Genomic DNA, 16,069 nt, shown 5'->3' with positions numbered 1-16,069 from the left:
TGAGACCGACGCATTTTTGCTGCAATCTTCAAAGTCTGCACTCAGTTCACTGTGTTCCAACCCAGGGAAATTTGGGTTGGAGCTTGATTGGTTTGTGTTGAATTTCTCCATCCCAAACACGTCAGACACAGACAAACGCCCAGAAATCATCCGCATGTGGCCTGCACAAGAAGTCTGCTTTGCAGGGTCATCACATGGAACCCATTAGACAGTCACCATCTCGCCACACCCCTCACAAGAATGCGTGCGCACATGCTCAAAAGTGCATGTCAGGGTGGAAACAAAACAGACAAGAGAAAGACCTTTTTTCACTCTTCGCATCTCAGGTTCTCTCTGTTTGCCTCAGTTCCCCAGCCCTATGAACACTGCTATTTACACCAATGTATCCCAGAAACAAATTATATTAAAAGGAGAACACACAAGTCCAACGGCCAGAAAAATGTAATTTAATTATTCTCAGCAGTGACTTGTCAAAGTAAAATGTTTGGGTGCATCCAAAACCAGAAAGTACAGATACAAAATGAAAACACCTTCAAACAGTAAATCACGCAGACTTTGCGGAAGAGGATATGAAATGAAGTTAAGAGTTATTAAAACAAAATTCGCAATCAGATGTTTCCCATCAGAGGTCCAGCAACTCAAGTGCCACACACAGATTGTGGATGAGGAAAAAAAAACAATATTCAGCACATTATATAACAGTATTAAAAATAGAATTAATCATACCCTTGACCACCCTTGGCAGTATTTAAAAAACATATGAAAAGTTTTGTAATTGTCATTCCACTGCTTGGAAACCTTGCCATGCTTTGAGTTTCTGCAGATGTCAGTTTGTTTTGTCTGTGTCTTACAGAATGTCGCACCTGTTCCTTCTGATACAGTAGTGTTTTCCATCTGTTTTGAGACTACTATTCTAGTTGTGAATCCTCAAAGTGTAGCGATTTGTGACTATTACATGTTAAGACACATAGTTATTCTCTTCCTGCTGTGATAATGTACATTCTTTTAACTACAATTTCCTTCTTACTGTGCAGAGGATAGACAACCATCAATGCATTTCAAAGTATAGTAACTAGTCAGTACATTTACTGGATTTCAAGTTAAATCATTTAAAGAAATATTTTAAACTAAATAGTACAAATGAACACAAAATAAAACAAAAATAAATCAAAAAGATTTTCAGGGACATCTAGTGGATAATATGCCAACAACTGCACTCAAAAATGTGCATAATTGTTATGTATTCAGACACAACCCACTGAAAAAAACATCTGCCTCACTTAAAACTCATAACTTTCACCCTGGCTTTAAACTATGTCCTCTGGCCCCATATAAAACGTATAGTCATAGGTCAATACTTTCTTCCCATTCAGTTGCACAAACCAACATGCATGTGGATTACTTTCATATGCACTAATATACTTATGATTTGCAATAATGGCTAAAGATAAAATATAACATTAAAAATCACATAAAAGTTTAGCTTTAGCTAAGGAGTACTGTTGAATATTGTTGATACAGAAATATTTTATTTTCTCAATACTTCTCATTCAAATACAAAAATAGGCCATTTCATGGGACACAAGTCTGATAAAGGTATGCATTTACAATATAGGAGAACACAAACAAGTCAAAATGTGATACATAGTATGTACACTTAACAGTATAGAAAACACAAAACTGAAAAGATGTGACTCGTTGAAAAAACAAAACAAAAACAATTTTAAGTCATACTTTTAAGTCATACATACACAAATTTATTGATATTCTGCTGGTGCACAGCTTTGGAAGTAGTTGGAAGTAAAACTAAAGAAATCTTAATTACAGGATAAATGTGTGAATATCAAGTATGAAGTTTGAAGTGTCTAACAAATTCAATACATTATTTCAGTTAATTCACTCAATTTATTTAGTCAGCTTCCCCATATTTACAAAATAATTTAAGTAACTGTAAATTCAATATTTGTAAATTGCATATAGTATTTCAATAAATTTGAATATTTGTAGAAAACAAAGGCTGTTCTCTATTTCTTCAACAGAAACTCACTCACTCATCCCAGCCCAGTAAAAACAAAAGTCCTAGAGCGAAAAAAAAAAACATCTATTTGCCATCACAGACAATGAACTTGTTACAAGGGCAGACATTGGGGGCACATCACAGAGGGGAGATGGGGTGGACTGACGGGGTGCACTAGCAGTGCCGTGCAGACTCTGGCACCTCAGGCAGCATGTGGACGGTGAGGCAGCCGGGGCTCTCCAGGCCGAAAGCGGCATGGCAGGGCTCCGTGAACCGGTGCTGCGTGGAGCCCAGGAGGTGGCCGTTCTGGGCATTGATGAAGACCAGGCGCCCCTGGGCAAAGTCCAGTAGGGTGCCCACGCGGGTGGGCACGTCCACAACGAAAATGTCGGTCTCCACGCTGTTATGGAGCAGCTCGAACCTGGAGCTATGGTGAAAGAGAAGAGGTTACGACTAAGTCGGTGAAAAGTGGGTAAGCCATCCTCATGAACCATCAGATCACAGCATCAGTCAGAGCAAATGCAAGGAAAACAGAACAGAGACGAATAGAGCAGAACAGTATGGAAATTCTAGGTTTTATCAATGTCTCATTACGCAGAAGAAACACGTAGATTCACTCATCCCCTTGTTAAATGGTACAACCAGCTGAACCTACCCTGGACAAAATAAATCCTAGTAGGCTCATTTAAGAGCAAAGCCATAAAGAACAGCTCTCTCTGGCCCATCACTCCACTGATAACACGTAACATCAATGGAGCATACCAGGAGCCTATTTATCAAATAATGATGACATGCATGTTAGCTGCCGTAGACTTTGGGCATTTACTGTGAGACAACATGTAAAGAACCTTGTACCTGCTTGATGTGGGGACACAGTGCAGACACCAGGAGGTGCTGTTCTCTCCCAGAAGGCTGTCACTGGGATTCGAGCTGTATGCCACGCCGAGGCGGTAGGATGGGCAGCCTGACACCACTGTCTCCCAGTAATAGTAGCCTTTCAAAGGCAAGAGCTCTCCCAGAATGGCTGGACATCTGGGAACAGGCGTGAAAAACAGTGTGAGGAGAGACAGTAGTCATCCAAAAGGAAGCACTTACTTAAGACTTATTTATTCCCCCTTTATAATGTATATTTTTATTGTTTTTATGTTAGGTGTTTTTATTTATTTCCTTTACATATTCTTACATGTTATGTTTGTGCATATGTTTTTGTATTAGTTAAACGTTTAAACACTATAATATTTTTATATTATATATTTAATATTTAATCTCTTCTCTCTTCTCCTCTTCTCATTTTTGTTAGGTCATGTCATATACTTGTTAAATTCTGTTTATCCTCCTCAAATAAACTTGACTAGCAAGAACAGCAAAAGACATTTGCTTGCATAACAACAAGCAAACATTTTCTCTGCCTGTACCTGTATATATTGTAATTTTTCTGTTTGTTCGTTATCTTTAGTTCAATTTGTGTAAGACCGCACAAACTGCACGTTTTCACTCACTCATTAATAGAGGCCATTTCACTGAAGCTGTCCTGTGAGTACAACACGGTGGTCTTATCCTCCAACAGCCGTAGTGCTGGGCCGGCTGTCTCTTTCATCAGCTGGAATCTTGTTCCTACACAAGGCCCAACAGAAGTTAGTTAAAGATAGCTGAAGGAATGCTGAGGGAAATAGCCAGGAGATTCCTGTAGGGGTAGGGCTGGGGATGTGTGTTGTGTGTGATTCATTTATCCCAAAAGTGCACAAGTTTATGTCACGCAAAGCAGGCACAAAGTGCTGAGAAACTGCCCTCTGGGGGGACTGAGAGTCCATCAACCCTGAGCTATGTGACTAGACAATTGCAGCGTAAATCCATATGTCATTCACTGCATATTTATTCAAAACAAATGCCCTTTTAGAATTTCTGAATCACCCAAAGAGGGGTGCGGACGGTACAGACAGACGGGCGTGCCGGCTGACCTCTGGTGGAGATGAGTGCGGCCTCACTCTGCTCACTGGCCCCGGCCGAGTTGACAGCTTTGATGTATAACAGGTAGTTCTCATTGGGCTGAAGCAGGACTCTCTGCTCACAGCCTTGTATCCCAGAAAAAGACCTAGCCGGATACACACAGAGCTTGGCTTCAGTCCCATAAACAGTCACAATAGTGTAAGCGCCACTTGTCTTTGTGCAGGCGGTGCTGCATTTACATGTAGCCATTTAGTCATTTAGCAGATGCTTTTATGCACAGTAACTTACAGTGCGGTGCCGGTATACATTTTTTAGTATGTGTGCTCTCTGGCTACTGATGCACAGTCCTGCCAGCCTTTGAAGCCTTTCTGTGACATAACATATGAGTCATAAGCCATGTTTATGTAAAGTAGACTGTATAGGCTAAACTGGGACAAACCAGTTTGTATATGCTAGACTGGGGAATGGGTCTCTGTTTATCTATCAGCACAACATATGAGCTTGGAAGTCATTGTTATAACTATCAGCTGAAATCATCTCGCTCCTGGGCAGGGCCAACATGAAAGGCAGTTTTACACTAGGTCTCTGCATGTTCTCTGGGGGGTTTGTCTTTGTGTGTGTGTTTTATGTCTTGCGGTGTGTGTTTGTGTGACGGACCTGAGGCCCTCTCCCTCGCAGGCGTACTGGCGGCAGTACTCCAGCGTGTAGCTCTCTGCGGCAGATGGTTGCTCCGAGGCCCAGCGCAGGGTGGCCGAGTCCCACAGCACGGTGCACCGCTCCGGCTGGATCACCGGCACAGATGGAGCTGGGGAACACACACACACACACACACACACACACACACACACACAAATACACATGGCAAATAAACACTTATGATTGCTAGTCATTTTCCATCCACATTTTTACAGTTAAATAATGAATGACTTCCTTAAACATTGTGCCATTTGAAATAGTATTTCCGGTCAAATTAGCATTCATGCGAGCATTGTGCACTAGACAAATGACGAGAGTTCCACGATTATCTCTACAATTACAATTACAATTATTTCTTCTTCTCCTGCATCAAATAGTATAGTATGCAACCATCAAGGCTCCTGAGTCCTGAGCCAGACATGCAGACTTAAACTCACCTGTTTTGAAAGATAGTCTCTCACTGGGCAGGCTGCATCCTGTGTAGTTCACAGCCATCACCCACACCTTATAGCACTTGTCTGGGTCCAGTTCCTCCAGAGTGCAGTAGCTTTCTTTCACTGTCACCCTGTACTCCTCAGATATAGCTGTGGGATAGGGAGAGGCAAAACATTTTGCTCACAGTTTGCCTCAACTTTGCTTTTTGAGAATTGGTTGAAAAATATTTACTATGAATTTCAGATTAAATAAATAGCATACATTTAATATACAACATTTTTTTTATTTGTTTTACTGTGTGTGTGTGTGTGTGTGTGTGTGTCTACTATTTGTGTGCAGCCTACTGTATGTGTACCTCCTTGAGGATCCTCCATGCAGTACACCTGGAAGCAGTCGATGATGTCCCCCTCATTGACCTTCCAGTACACAGTGACAGAGGTGCTGGTGGCAGAGTTGGCTTCCTGGGGCTGAAGATGTGGCTTCTGTGGCACTACAGTACCAATATATTCACAGACAAGCACTGTTACATACTCGAGAGGTATGTGAAAACAACTATAACCTAATACTTTATGCTATGATATGTATATAGCAGTAAACAATTTCAAAAGTTGGTAAGACTACATTATAGCCTAGAAATCTAGACGAAATGCAATTTGCAGCCAGGGTAACTACATTAAGGAGAATGTCAATAATAAACAACAATGTCAATTCAATCAATAGCCTAATGAAATTAAATAAATACTATAATATAAATACTATAATATTTAACATAACAAGCAATGCACACCTGGAATGCCTTTGCGGTGCTTCTGTCCATTTCCTGAGCCCTTGGCATAATCATCAAACACAGAGAGTCCACGTGGCCCAAGTTCCAAAGACATAGTCGACTCCAAAGCTTTGGTAAGACTTTTTAAAAAGAATGGCAGTTTGAGTTTAAAATGAAAGTTATTAAATGATGTGAATTACAATGCTACAAATTGCAAAGCACCATAGATATATTATTGACTGAATGTTATTGCTATTGCAATTGTTATTGTCATTGCTGACTGACTGTTAATTCCACAACAGAACAGAACAGAACAAGGATTATGTGTAGACAGACATGCTGGCCAATCTTGTCTCATTTGGGATAAATTTAGACACCACACCAAGGGACAAAAGCATCTCTGACACGTCAGTAGGAGGGGGGAAAAGCTGAATATCTCCAACAGCAGCACCACACCACACATTGACTGTATATAATTATGTTAATAAAAGAAATTTAATCCTCAAGCACAATATATCTTTCTTAGATATATTATTGATAAATGTGTATATGCTACAAGTGTATATTTGTTAGCAGTCTCATTCTTGTGCCAATAATCACAAAACTGCACAAAAAATGTTTTGTTGACTAATCTATACACATGTTCTGTTATTTCTGCTCATTTCTGCCATACATGGAACAATGCAAATAAACATGCAAATTATAGAAGGCCAGCCTTTATTTTGTTTTGCTGATACAAACAGTAGATTTATGCATTTTTGGCAGCCTATGAATTAAATTACCTCATGTTTATGTCTTTAGATGACTGGACATGAAAGAAAAGAAAATTTTTGATTACTTTATAAGGACAATTGCCTGATCAGGATGACTTTGTAGGAATTCCCAGTCATTAGCAATATGGTGAAATTATGTTCAATGGCAATTACTCCTCACTGTTTCAAATTGCGATACATTTTGCATTTAATATTTTGGCCACTTTTTGCACATTTGTCCACATTAGCGTGTACACACTTATTTCTGACATATCTTTTAAAAAAAAAAAATACATGTTCATACTGGTGGAGCACTTGACTAAATGTCTTGACAGGAAATACTTTATCAAAGGATCAGTACATTCAACTGCTCTAGAAAAGGGCATCTCATAAATGATAAAACTTAAGCTGAAGGTAAAAAGGCACATAAACGTCACTTACAGACACAAACGTGAAAGAATCCTCCTCCTCTTCTTCTTCCTCCTTTGAGTTTTTCTCAAGAGTCTCTTTGGCGATGTCAATGCTCTCTTGGAAGGAGACAATCTGGTCATAGAGCTTCTCCAACTTTGCCTTCTTCTCCTCTTCCATTGTGTGAGACATCTCATTGTACTGATCCATCACCAGTCTCAGCATTTCCTCATTCTGATCGTCCATAGCTTCTTCATTCATCTTGCATTGTTCCTTTAAAAAAAAGGAAGTAAGCTTCTGAACGAATGGCTACTTTAAAATGTCTGTCATAAAATAGACTTGCTTAAAATACATATTTCATATAATATTTTATACCTCCACTGAATTGTAAACCAGCTCGATCTCTGACACCATGTCCTCAATATTTTCCGATCTTTCTTGCAATGTGGATATCCAGTTGCTAAGCCGATCCTGTCAAAAAATATAGACATATTTTTAAAGGGTATTCTATTGCTTGACCATGTTGCATAAAATTGTTTCACTGAACAACAGATTGGAATTCTTAAATTCCTATAAATCGATAAAATGGGTCTGTGTCATTATATTGACATTCAAGGTGGATATCAAACATGCAATGATGGCCTAGAGCCTCTGCACCTAAGACAAAACCAGCACGGTGCATCTGTTACAGTGAAGTGAACAGAGACTACATGGATGTTTTGTTTATCCATGACTATAAATAAAACCTGACAAAAGTGAAGTTAATGTTTTTAAGTATAGCTGGGATCATTTAAAATAATTACAGCATGTCCCCTGAAGATGTTAAGTAATTTTAAGGAAAACGGTGGAAAATTTATGGCACTTGCACAACTAAGTGAAAAGGTTATGTAAAGTCCATAGGTATCAATATTCCTGTCATCTCTCCAAATAAAGACAACACATCATCGGTTACTTCAAAAGACCTTTAGCTCTCTTACTAGTGCTGGACGAGTGACTTTACGATCACGCACCCTTGAGAGAAAAACTGTTGAGAGGGATCGTATATCACTATGCCCCTGGATGATGTCATACAAGACCTTTCCCACATATCAAAACAGAAGGTGACCTCATCACTGCAGTGTACTGTGACGGGAGTCATTGAGACAAACGTCCCTTGACTGAAGACCTGATCAAAGAGTTGATTTTTGAGGAGTCATCACTTCCTATGCCATATAACTCAATATTGTGCTATCATAATGTGAGTTTAGGGTGTTTCATCACATCTCCTATAAATGACTTCGAACAACACAATTTACTAGTGTAATGTAAGATATATATATATATATATATATATATATATATATATATTGTGAAATATTACAATAATATTTTATATTGCAATGCATATTACTATAAAATATTGCAAAATATAGAATATAAAACATTTTTAAAAACATTTTCAACTAAACATTGTTGATACAGTACAAAGAAAGTCCACAACAGTTGGAATGCTATTAATGACCAGTGACACTGACCTTCAGAAGTTCATATGCTCTATCCAAACTGCACACTTCATGGTTTTGATGTTCCTCCATCATTAAAACTGGGCACTGACAGACAAGACAAAAGGCATCCAATGCTTGCATTTTAGCTTGATCTTCCTCTGACAGCTCAACACTTTCCGACTCCTCAATAAATTCATAGTCTGCCTCCAGCACATCTTCTGCAGCCTCTTCCTCTAACGCCTTGCTCGTGTCCACCTCTGTGAAGCATTCCTCCTCTTCCCTCTCAGGAATGACCTCCGCCTCCACACCTGGATACTCCCTGGCCTCTTGTTGAGTGATCATCTCATAATCGAGCTCCTCTGCCATTTCATCACGGTATTCTTTGAGGGCTTCAGGCTCAGGTAGGACTGACAGGTCTTCCTTGGGGGAGAAGCTTCGGAGGGTAGAAAACAGCAGGCCCTCTGGCTCCTCTGCTTGCTCCTCCACTGGCTCTCCTTCTTTCCGATCCTCGGTTGTGACCTCCTGGACTTCTATTGGAGCTGGAGCTGCTGAAGGTGATGGTTGTTGGACTGCCACCACGTCAGTTTTATCTGAAACTTTGCTTTCAGCTATCAATACCTCATCTGGTGTTTCTACCGAGGGAATTTCTGTTGCAATATCGTTTACAGTTTTATCTGAAACTTCGGCTTCCTCAGTTACAACCTCAGGACTTCTGGTCTCAACTAAGGGAATATCTGCCACTACATCAATTTGATCTAAAACTTTGCTTTCAGCTATCAATGCTTCATCTGGTGTTTCTACCGAGGGAATTTCTGTTGCAATATCGTTTACAGTTTTATCTGAAACTTTGGCTTCCTCAGTTACAACTTTAGGACTTATGGGCTCAACTAAGGGAATATCTGCCACCACATCAATTTGATCTAAAACTTTGCTTTCAGCTATCAATACCTCCTTTGGTGTCTCCACTAAATGAATTTCTGCTACTACATCATTCAACGTTTTGCCTACTACAACAGTAACGACATCAGCACCTGGGCGCTCAACAGAGGGTATTTCTGCTGCTACAACACTCACAGTTTCATCTGACACTTTGGTCTCTGCACTTACTACTTCAGGACCTAGGGTCTCAACTGAAGGAATCTTTGCGACACTCGCAATAAGTTGATCTGAAACTTTGTTTTCCGTGGTCAAATTCTCATCTGGTGTCTCCACAGAGGGAATTTCTGCTACTACATCATTCACAGGTTGATTTGGAGCTTTATTTTCCACTGTAATGGCCTCTGGACCTGGAGGTTCAACAGAGGTTATTTCTGCTACTACATCACCCCTAGTTTCACCTGACACTTTGGTCTCTGCACTCATAACCTCAGGACCTAGGGTCTCAACTGAAGGAATTTCTGCCACCACACTGGTAACAGTTTCATCTGACACTTTGCTTTCCACAATCAAAACCTCCCCCGATGTCTCAACTGGAGGAATTTCAGCTACTACATCTTCAGCAATTTTAACTGAGATTTCTTCCAGACTAAAAACCTCAGGACCTTGAGTTTCAGCTACAGGGATTTCTTCTACTAAATCATTAACAGTTTCATCTAAAACTTTCTTTTCTACTATCACAGCCTCAGGACCTCGAGTCTCATCTGAAGGAAGTTCTGCCACAGGAACATTCACTATCTTATCTGAGACTAGAACATCTGGTTTTATCGTGTCAGGTTCATACACAGACCCAGTGACTTGGGTGTAATCCTCTGTAACTGCTATTTGACCATCACTATCTACTTCTGTTTGTACTTTGCTTTCCTCATTTACTGTCTCTGGAATTAGATCTACCTTTACTTTGGGTTCATCTAAAGCTTGTGTCTCCCTGACCTCGGGTTCAAGGCTATCCAGCTCAGCTGCCCTTGTGGCCTCTGCAGCCTCTACTGGCAATTGCACAGCTTGCTTATTACTCTTGACTTCAGTCTGAGGTAGAACACTATCCAGTGAGGCATCTTGTTTTACACTGGTAACCCCTTCTGCAGTTTTGGTTACAGGCTCTTCACTGTCTTTAGATTCTGAGGCTACAGGTGGAGTCTCTGGTTTACTTGTAGATAACTGTTTTTCAGTCTTTTCCTCGTGAGTGTAGGGTACTTTACTTAGAACAACCTCTATTATTGGTACATTAGCTTTCCTTCTTGTTGTTTTCTTCTGTGTCTGCTCTACTGTATGCTTGTTTTTTTCTACTGGGGCTCCAGCAAGCTTTTCTCTGTTAGCAATGGAAAACTCAATCATAAATTTCTTATTTTCTACTTTTTTAGGTTCATAAACATCACAAATGATGTCCGTGTTTACCTGCAACACATTGGCTATTTCATTAGAGGTTTCAGATTTTTCAATTTTCTCCTTGGGTTTATCAACCCCAACTAGTTCCTCAGTCAGATCTTGAACTTTTTCCACTGGTGTTTCAGTGGATTGTTGACTTTCTTCCACTTTCTCAGGTTCAGGACCTGTGTTTTTTACATCTACATTAGCTTGCAATGCAGGGCTCATTTCTTGATGCACTTCAGTTGCTTCACTCTTCTCCACAGTTCTATCAGGCTCCACTACATCCTCTGACACCTTTAATTCACCTTGTGATGCTGAATCAACAGCTTGCTCCTGAATTGCACTTTTTTGTTCTTGGACCTTGCTGTGAGGACACTCCACAGATAACTGCTCTGTGGTGTCAATGATGTCTTTAACACCACTTATTACAAGATCATCTTTTACGGTCTTCTCAATGGCTACACTTTTCTCATCCTCTGGCTCTTCTGCTTGCTCCTCCACTGGCTCTCCTTCTTTCCGATCCTCGGTTGTGACCTCCTGGACTTCTATTGGAGCTGGAGCTGCTGAAGGTGATGGTGTCCTTGCTGCTGTGTCCTCCACAGTTAAAACCTCAACACCAGGGGACTCAATTGATGCCATTTCTGTCTCTGTTATGGCTACACTTTTCTCATCCAGTAATGTGTCTGTGGCCCCCTCTTGCTCTGTTGAGTCTTGTTTGAGGACCTCAGTTTCTACCTCAGGTAGACTCTTACTAACGTCCTCTAGGTGTATAACGTCAGCAGGCACAGTGGCATTCTCTGTTTTTCCTTCAGGAATTGTGTCTGTGTTTGGTTCTTTGCTGCCTCCTGCAACTTCATCTGGTATTTCACTTACACTGTCTGTAAGCTGTTCTTCTGACACCACACTGACCTTACTGTCTTTCATGGCTTCAGGTGCTGTAGCTATGACATCTGACTCAACAAGGGGAGCTGCAGGTTTTTCTTTGGTAATGGTTTCTTCGACTTTTACTTGACTTGTTGTGTCTGGTGTTGCTTGGTCAGCCTCAATCTCATCTGACTTTTTCACCTCAATGGCTTCATTTATAGGTTCTGTAGATATCTTAACGTCTGACTGTATTTCAGCTACCCCTTCCAATTTTTTACATGAAGGCTCCTCAACTATTGTGGTAGTTTCGGTTAATTTTTCTGAAACCTCCTCTGGACTTGAGGTTTTCATGTCCAGGGAAGTCTCTGGCTCCTGGATTGTATTTATCGCCTTCTCTGATGCAGTCTGTTCTCCTTCATTTAGCAAATCTGGAGATTTTTTCGAAACTGTTCCAGAAATGCCCATCATTTCACTCTCTGTCTCCTTTGAATCTTTTGCCTTTTCTGATATGGCATCATGCTTCCTGATTTCCTCCACTGTCTCAGCCCTCTCCTCCAATAACAAGTTGCTGATATCATTCTGAATGACACTTTCTGGTGACTCAGGGATCATCTTTCCTGCATCACATGGTTCACAGTGATTTCCAACACAGACCTCGGTGTCATCTTCTTTTTCCTGTTCAATTTTACTTTCATCAGCAGCCTTAGTTATAGGCCCTTGACTGATTTCCTCTGGCTTTCCTGTATCCACTGGTTGTGCCTTTTCACTATCTTCCATTTGCTCCGTTGCTGCAATTTCTCCATCATGCTTCCCGATTTCCTCTACTGTCTCAGCCCTCTCCTCCAATAACAAGTTGCTGGCATCATTCTGAATGACACTTTCTGGTGACTCAGGGATCATCTTTCCTGCAACACATGGTTCACAGTGATTTCCAACACAGACCTCGGTGTCATCTTCTTTTTCCTGTTCAATTTTACTTCCATCAGCAGCCTTAGTTATAGGCCCTTGACTGATTTCCTCTGGCTTTCCTGTATCCACTGGTTGTGCCTTTTCACTATCTTCCATTTGCTCCGTTGCTGCAATTTCTGTCTTCTCCCCTCCAGAGTCATCCTCTTCCTTCACCCGCTTCAGACATCCAGTAAGTTCGAATTTATTCTGTGGCCAGATGATTCTCCCACCCTCCCTTACATCATCAGCAACTTCAAGGGGCTCCTGGACCACTGGCGTCTCGTCCTTCAAGATGAACTTTTCCAGGTAGCCTTCGTCCTCCTCGTCATCATCAGAAAATCTTTTCTTGTAAGATTTTTCAGACACAGTGCTCTCGACATCTGAGTGGTCATCATCCCTCCTCCTGCTTCCCATGGCCTCATCATAGAGGTCAGTGTAAAGAAACGACATGGCCCTTGGCTCCTCCAGAAGAACTTGGTCTATAATTTTTGGAGGACCTTCGGGCAGGTAAACAGGTATGAGAATTGTCTCCTGGCTGCCAAACAGGGCTGAGCCACTCTCTTTCAATGATCTCGGCTCATCTTTCACTTTTCTGTCGCTGTCATGCCCTTTGTTTTTTTCATCTGCCATGGTTCCAGTATTGGCGTAGAACACCTCATCCATATGCTCGCTTGCAATCTCATTATCCGTGATGATGACGAAGCTGTCCTCTATGTTGGATGGACTGGACTTTAATTCCCCTTGAGGTTTCACCTGTTCAGGTTCTTGCATGATGTTTTCTTCATTGGGAACCCCTGAAGAGCTAGACTGTTCACTAAGCGCATGTGAATCGACCAGTTTGAATTTATCTAGGTAATCTTCATCAGGCCCCTCTTTCTTTGCATCTTTCATGCCAGTTTCTGTAATTTTGTCTGCTTCCTCCTTTTCGCCATTAATTATTTCCTGAACTATAATCCCCTGGTAGTCATCCCCGGCAGGCACTGGAGCTAATTTGCTTTTAGATTTAATCTTTGGGGTGTCTTGTAAATAGGACAAATTATCCACCAAATCACCTGCCTCTTCCTCGTCCACCGTGGGAAGTTTTGAAGGTACCACAATGTTTAGGATCTCGTAACCCTCAGAGATGAGGCTAAACAGCTCCTGATCTTTGTCCACTTTCAATTCAGCTGGCTCGTCGTTTTCAGGCTTGACATTGGGCACAGACACCTCAGTCATCGCTGGTCTCTCAGTTCCGTATGCAGCCATTCTTGAGCTGGGCCTCTTGATTCTGTCACCCAGCTTGCTCCTGCCACTTTTCTTGCGCTTCCTCACAATCTTGTTGTCGTCCATGATGACGGTGATCTTGCCCTGTGCCGCCGAGCTTTCTAGACCGTACGATTCCGATGGTGAGCTTCCCTCAGACGCCCAGGGAGTGGAACACCTGCTTGAGGCGGTCTCCCAGACGATCCCACTGTCCTCACTCTGCACAGTCACCATGGAAAAGGATGGATCCACCATTAGACACTGAAGCTTGGGCTTGACAGATGGGTCTTTGACTACTTCCTTCAAACTGAAAATAGGAAGTGAAAAAAATTAATGGCATCCATACGCATTAGTGACGCAGAGTACATATTTTGGCTATTTAATAGGTAGAACACAATGTATTACATTACTGTAAAGTAAGAGGCCTGTTGATTGATTGGTAATATGTTAGACAGGATACATTTCAGAACATGGTAACTTGATGAAGTTAAAATGCGACGAGAACTTAACTAATGATGCGTGAGTAGGTGCTCAGTTTTGTAAGTGATCTAATATCAAGTAAGCCATCTGATCATTTAACTACCATTAATTTTACATGACTAATGGTGCACGCACGTCACTCATACATTGCACCCTCATGTGAGATACACTTGACAAGCTGCTTTGACTTAACAGTTTACACACATCATCAATATTCTCAGAAACGTAATCTTGCACCCACTGATAGCTGTGAAACAAGTCTCCACAATCCTTATGGAATGAGTAGAACATAGCAATCTTTATAATGTTGTGTGATATGAATTGGAATGGGCTATAGTTCTTGGTTAAATAGCAAAATGAAATGATAAAGTAAATAATAAAGATCTATCACAAATGTTTTTTTTGTGAGAAAGGGCTAATTGTAGAATTTTTGGTGCCACAATCCATCTCCAGAATAGACACTACAACAAGATGTTAAATTGGACTCTTTAAAAATCTTGAAACTGGCCAAAGTAAGGGTCTTCAAATGGAAACCAAGCCCATATGTCTATCTATCTAGGGTTAATCCATTCCCTGCATAATTCAGTGTACTAGTATACAACTCTCAAGCCGAAAACATGGTCAAGAATTAAGACCCTCTGTGACATAGACTTACCATAAATTCTACCCACTTACTCTCACCTCTCTAAGTGACCTGCACCCATCTGTCAATGAGTTAGTTCACACTTTATCTCCCTGTAGGCCTATGGGCTATAGGCTACTGAAAACAATTAATTTGTATGTTTTCGCATATTCATAGCAATACATTGTGTACACTCACATTCTATATTATTTGGGTCAATTTGTATCACTGTCTAAGTAGGCCTATTATTAGGAAAATTCATATTCAGGAATGTTTGTTCATGTATCATTCATCATTCCAAAATAATGTTTAAAATTAACATTTAAACTATTCTAATATTCACCTTCTAATAATTACGACTAAACTATCTGGATCGGATGTTTGTCCATAAGGAAAGAGAAAGGAACCATCTGTAATCTCGCCAATAACCCTTTCTGCGCACCCTGATTCAAACAGCATAAACTACCTGTTGTGAAGCTCTTCCATCTCGTCCTCATCGTCGACGTCAATAGACCCTGACGCCTCGTCCTGTAACGCTTGTATTTCTGGTTCCATTGGCTCACTTTCTTCCTTTGACGTAGTATCCATTTTGTTGGTTTTGTGATATTTTGATGTTTTTAAAAGCCCTTTTGGTGTCGAGTATAGCTTCGTGGTGGGATCATTGCAAGTTGGGTGTCGTCCACCTGACTCAGCGCCTGCTAGAAATAGCAAGTGTTCCCCAACCCGGAGTGAGTGATATGAAATGTGTTCTGGTTTCAACCCCCGCTTCAAACGCAGTGTTGGGTTGCCAAAGTGGTTCTTCTCGTGTGTGTTTGTTTGTACTTTGTCTCATTTTATACATGGAATCACAGCTTTCAAAAATTTTAAGTAGACCCAGTCGTTGTACAACCAACTGGCTGCTGAAATATGATCTCGGCGAAGCGAAGGGTAGGCTTCAAGTACCATGCCCCCTGTTCAAAACACGAAACAGAACGGGTAGAGGTTTCCTAGCTGAGGCTAATTTTAAACTGGCCCCGATACCATACCCTCGAACAGGGGTTTACACTATGCATGGGCCATAAACTTTGGTGTGATTTGTCAGAAGAAAACAGAGTGATAAAACCA

At 41.0% G+C, this 16,069-nt stretch overlaps 1 protein-coding gene across 5 annotated transcripts; it reads right to left on the bottom strand.

Moving 5' to 3' along the window:
* Window positions 1-430: 430 nt before the first annotated feature.
* cmya5 (cardiomyopathy associated 5) lies at window positions 431-15,866 on the bottom strand. Of its 5 annotated transcripts, none has more exons than XM_042100362.1 (14): window positions 15,432-15,865; window positions 10,909-14,170; window positions 8,536-10,836; window positions 7,397-7,492; window positions 7,055-7,294; window positions 6,644-6,666; window positions 5,883-6,001; window positions 5,451-5,585; window positions 5,098-5,244; window positions 4,622-4,769; window positions 3,976-4,109; window positions 3,517-3,631; window positions 2,873-3,049; window positions 431-2,444 (listed from the first exon to the last, which is right to left on the bottom strand). In XM_042100362.1, exons 1-14 carry the CDS (start codon window positions 15,551-15,553, stop codon window positions 2,192-2,194), a joined length of 7,272 nt encoding a protein of 2,423 aa, XP_041956296.1. In that variant the 5' UTR covers window positions 15,554-15,865; the 3' UTR covers window positions 431-2,191. The 5 variants fall into 5 exon arrangements, with proteins under 5 accessions (XP_041956296.1, XP_041956298.1, XP_041956297.1 ...); XM_042100364.1 differs by having other exon boundaries at window positions 8,536-11,180; window positions 11,613-14,170; XM_042100363.1 differs by having other exon boundaries at window positions 8,536-12,468; window positions 12,757-14,170.
* Between the last annotated feature and the right edge of the window lie 203 nt (window positions 15,867-16,069).

Source organism: Alosa sapidissima, chromosome 8 (assembly GCF_018492685.1).
Source record: "Alosa sapidissima isolate fAloSap1 chromosome 8, fAloSap1.pri, whole genome shotgun sequence".
Taxonomy (NCBI): domain Eukaryota; kingdom Metazoa; phylum Chordata; class Actinopteri; order Clupeiformes; family Clupeidae; genus Alosa; species Alosa sapidissima.
This window is presented reverse-complemented; position numbering and strand designations above follow the sequence as displayed.

Bases quoted from the DNA above. Each gene is read 5' to 3' on its own strand.
- cmya5 (XM_042100361.1), bottom strand. From the start codon at position 15,553: ATGGATACTACGTCAAAGGAAGAAAGTGAGCCAATGGAACCAGAAATA. The intron at 7,493-8,535 runs GTCAGTGTCACT...ATTTTTTGACAG, and splicing joins GAGCATATGAACTTCTGAAG to GATCGGCTTAGCAACTGGAT. The intron at 3,050-3,516 runs GTGAGTGAAAAC...GCCTGTTCCCAG, and splicing joins GAAATGGCCTCTATTAATGA to ATGTCCAGCCATTCTGGGAG.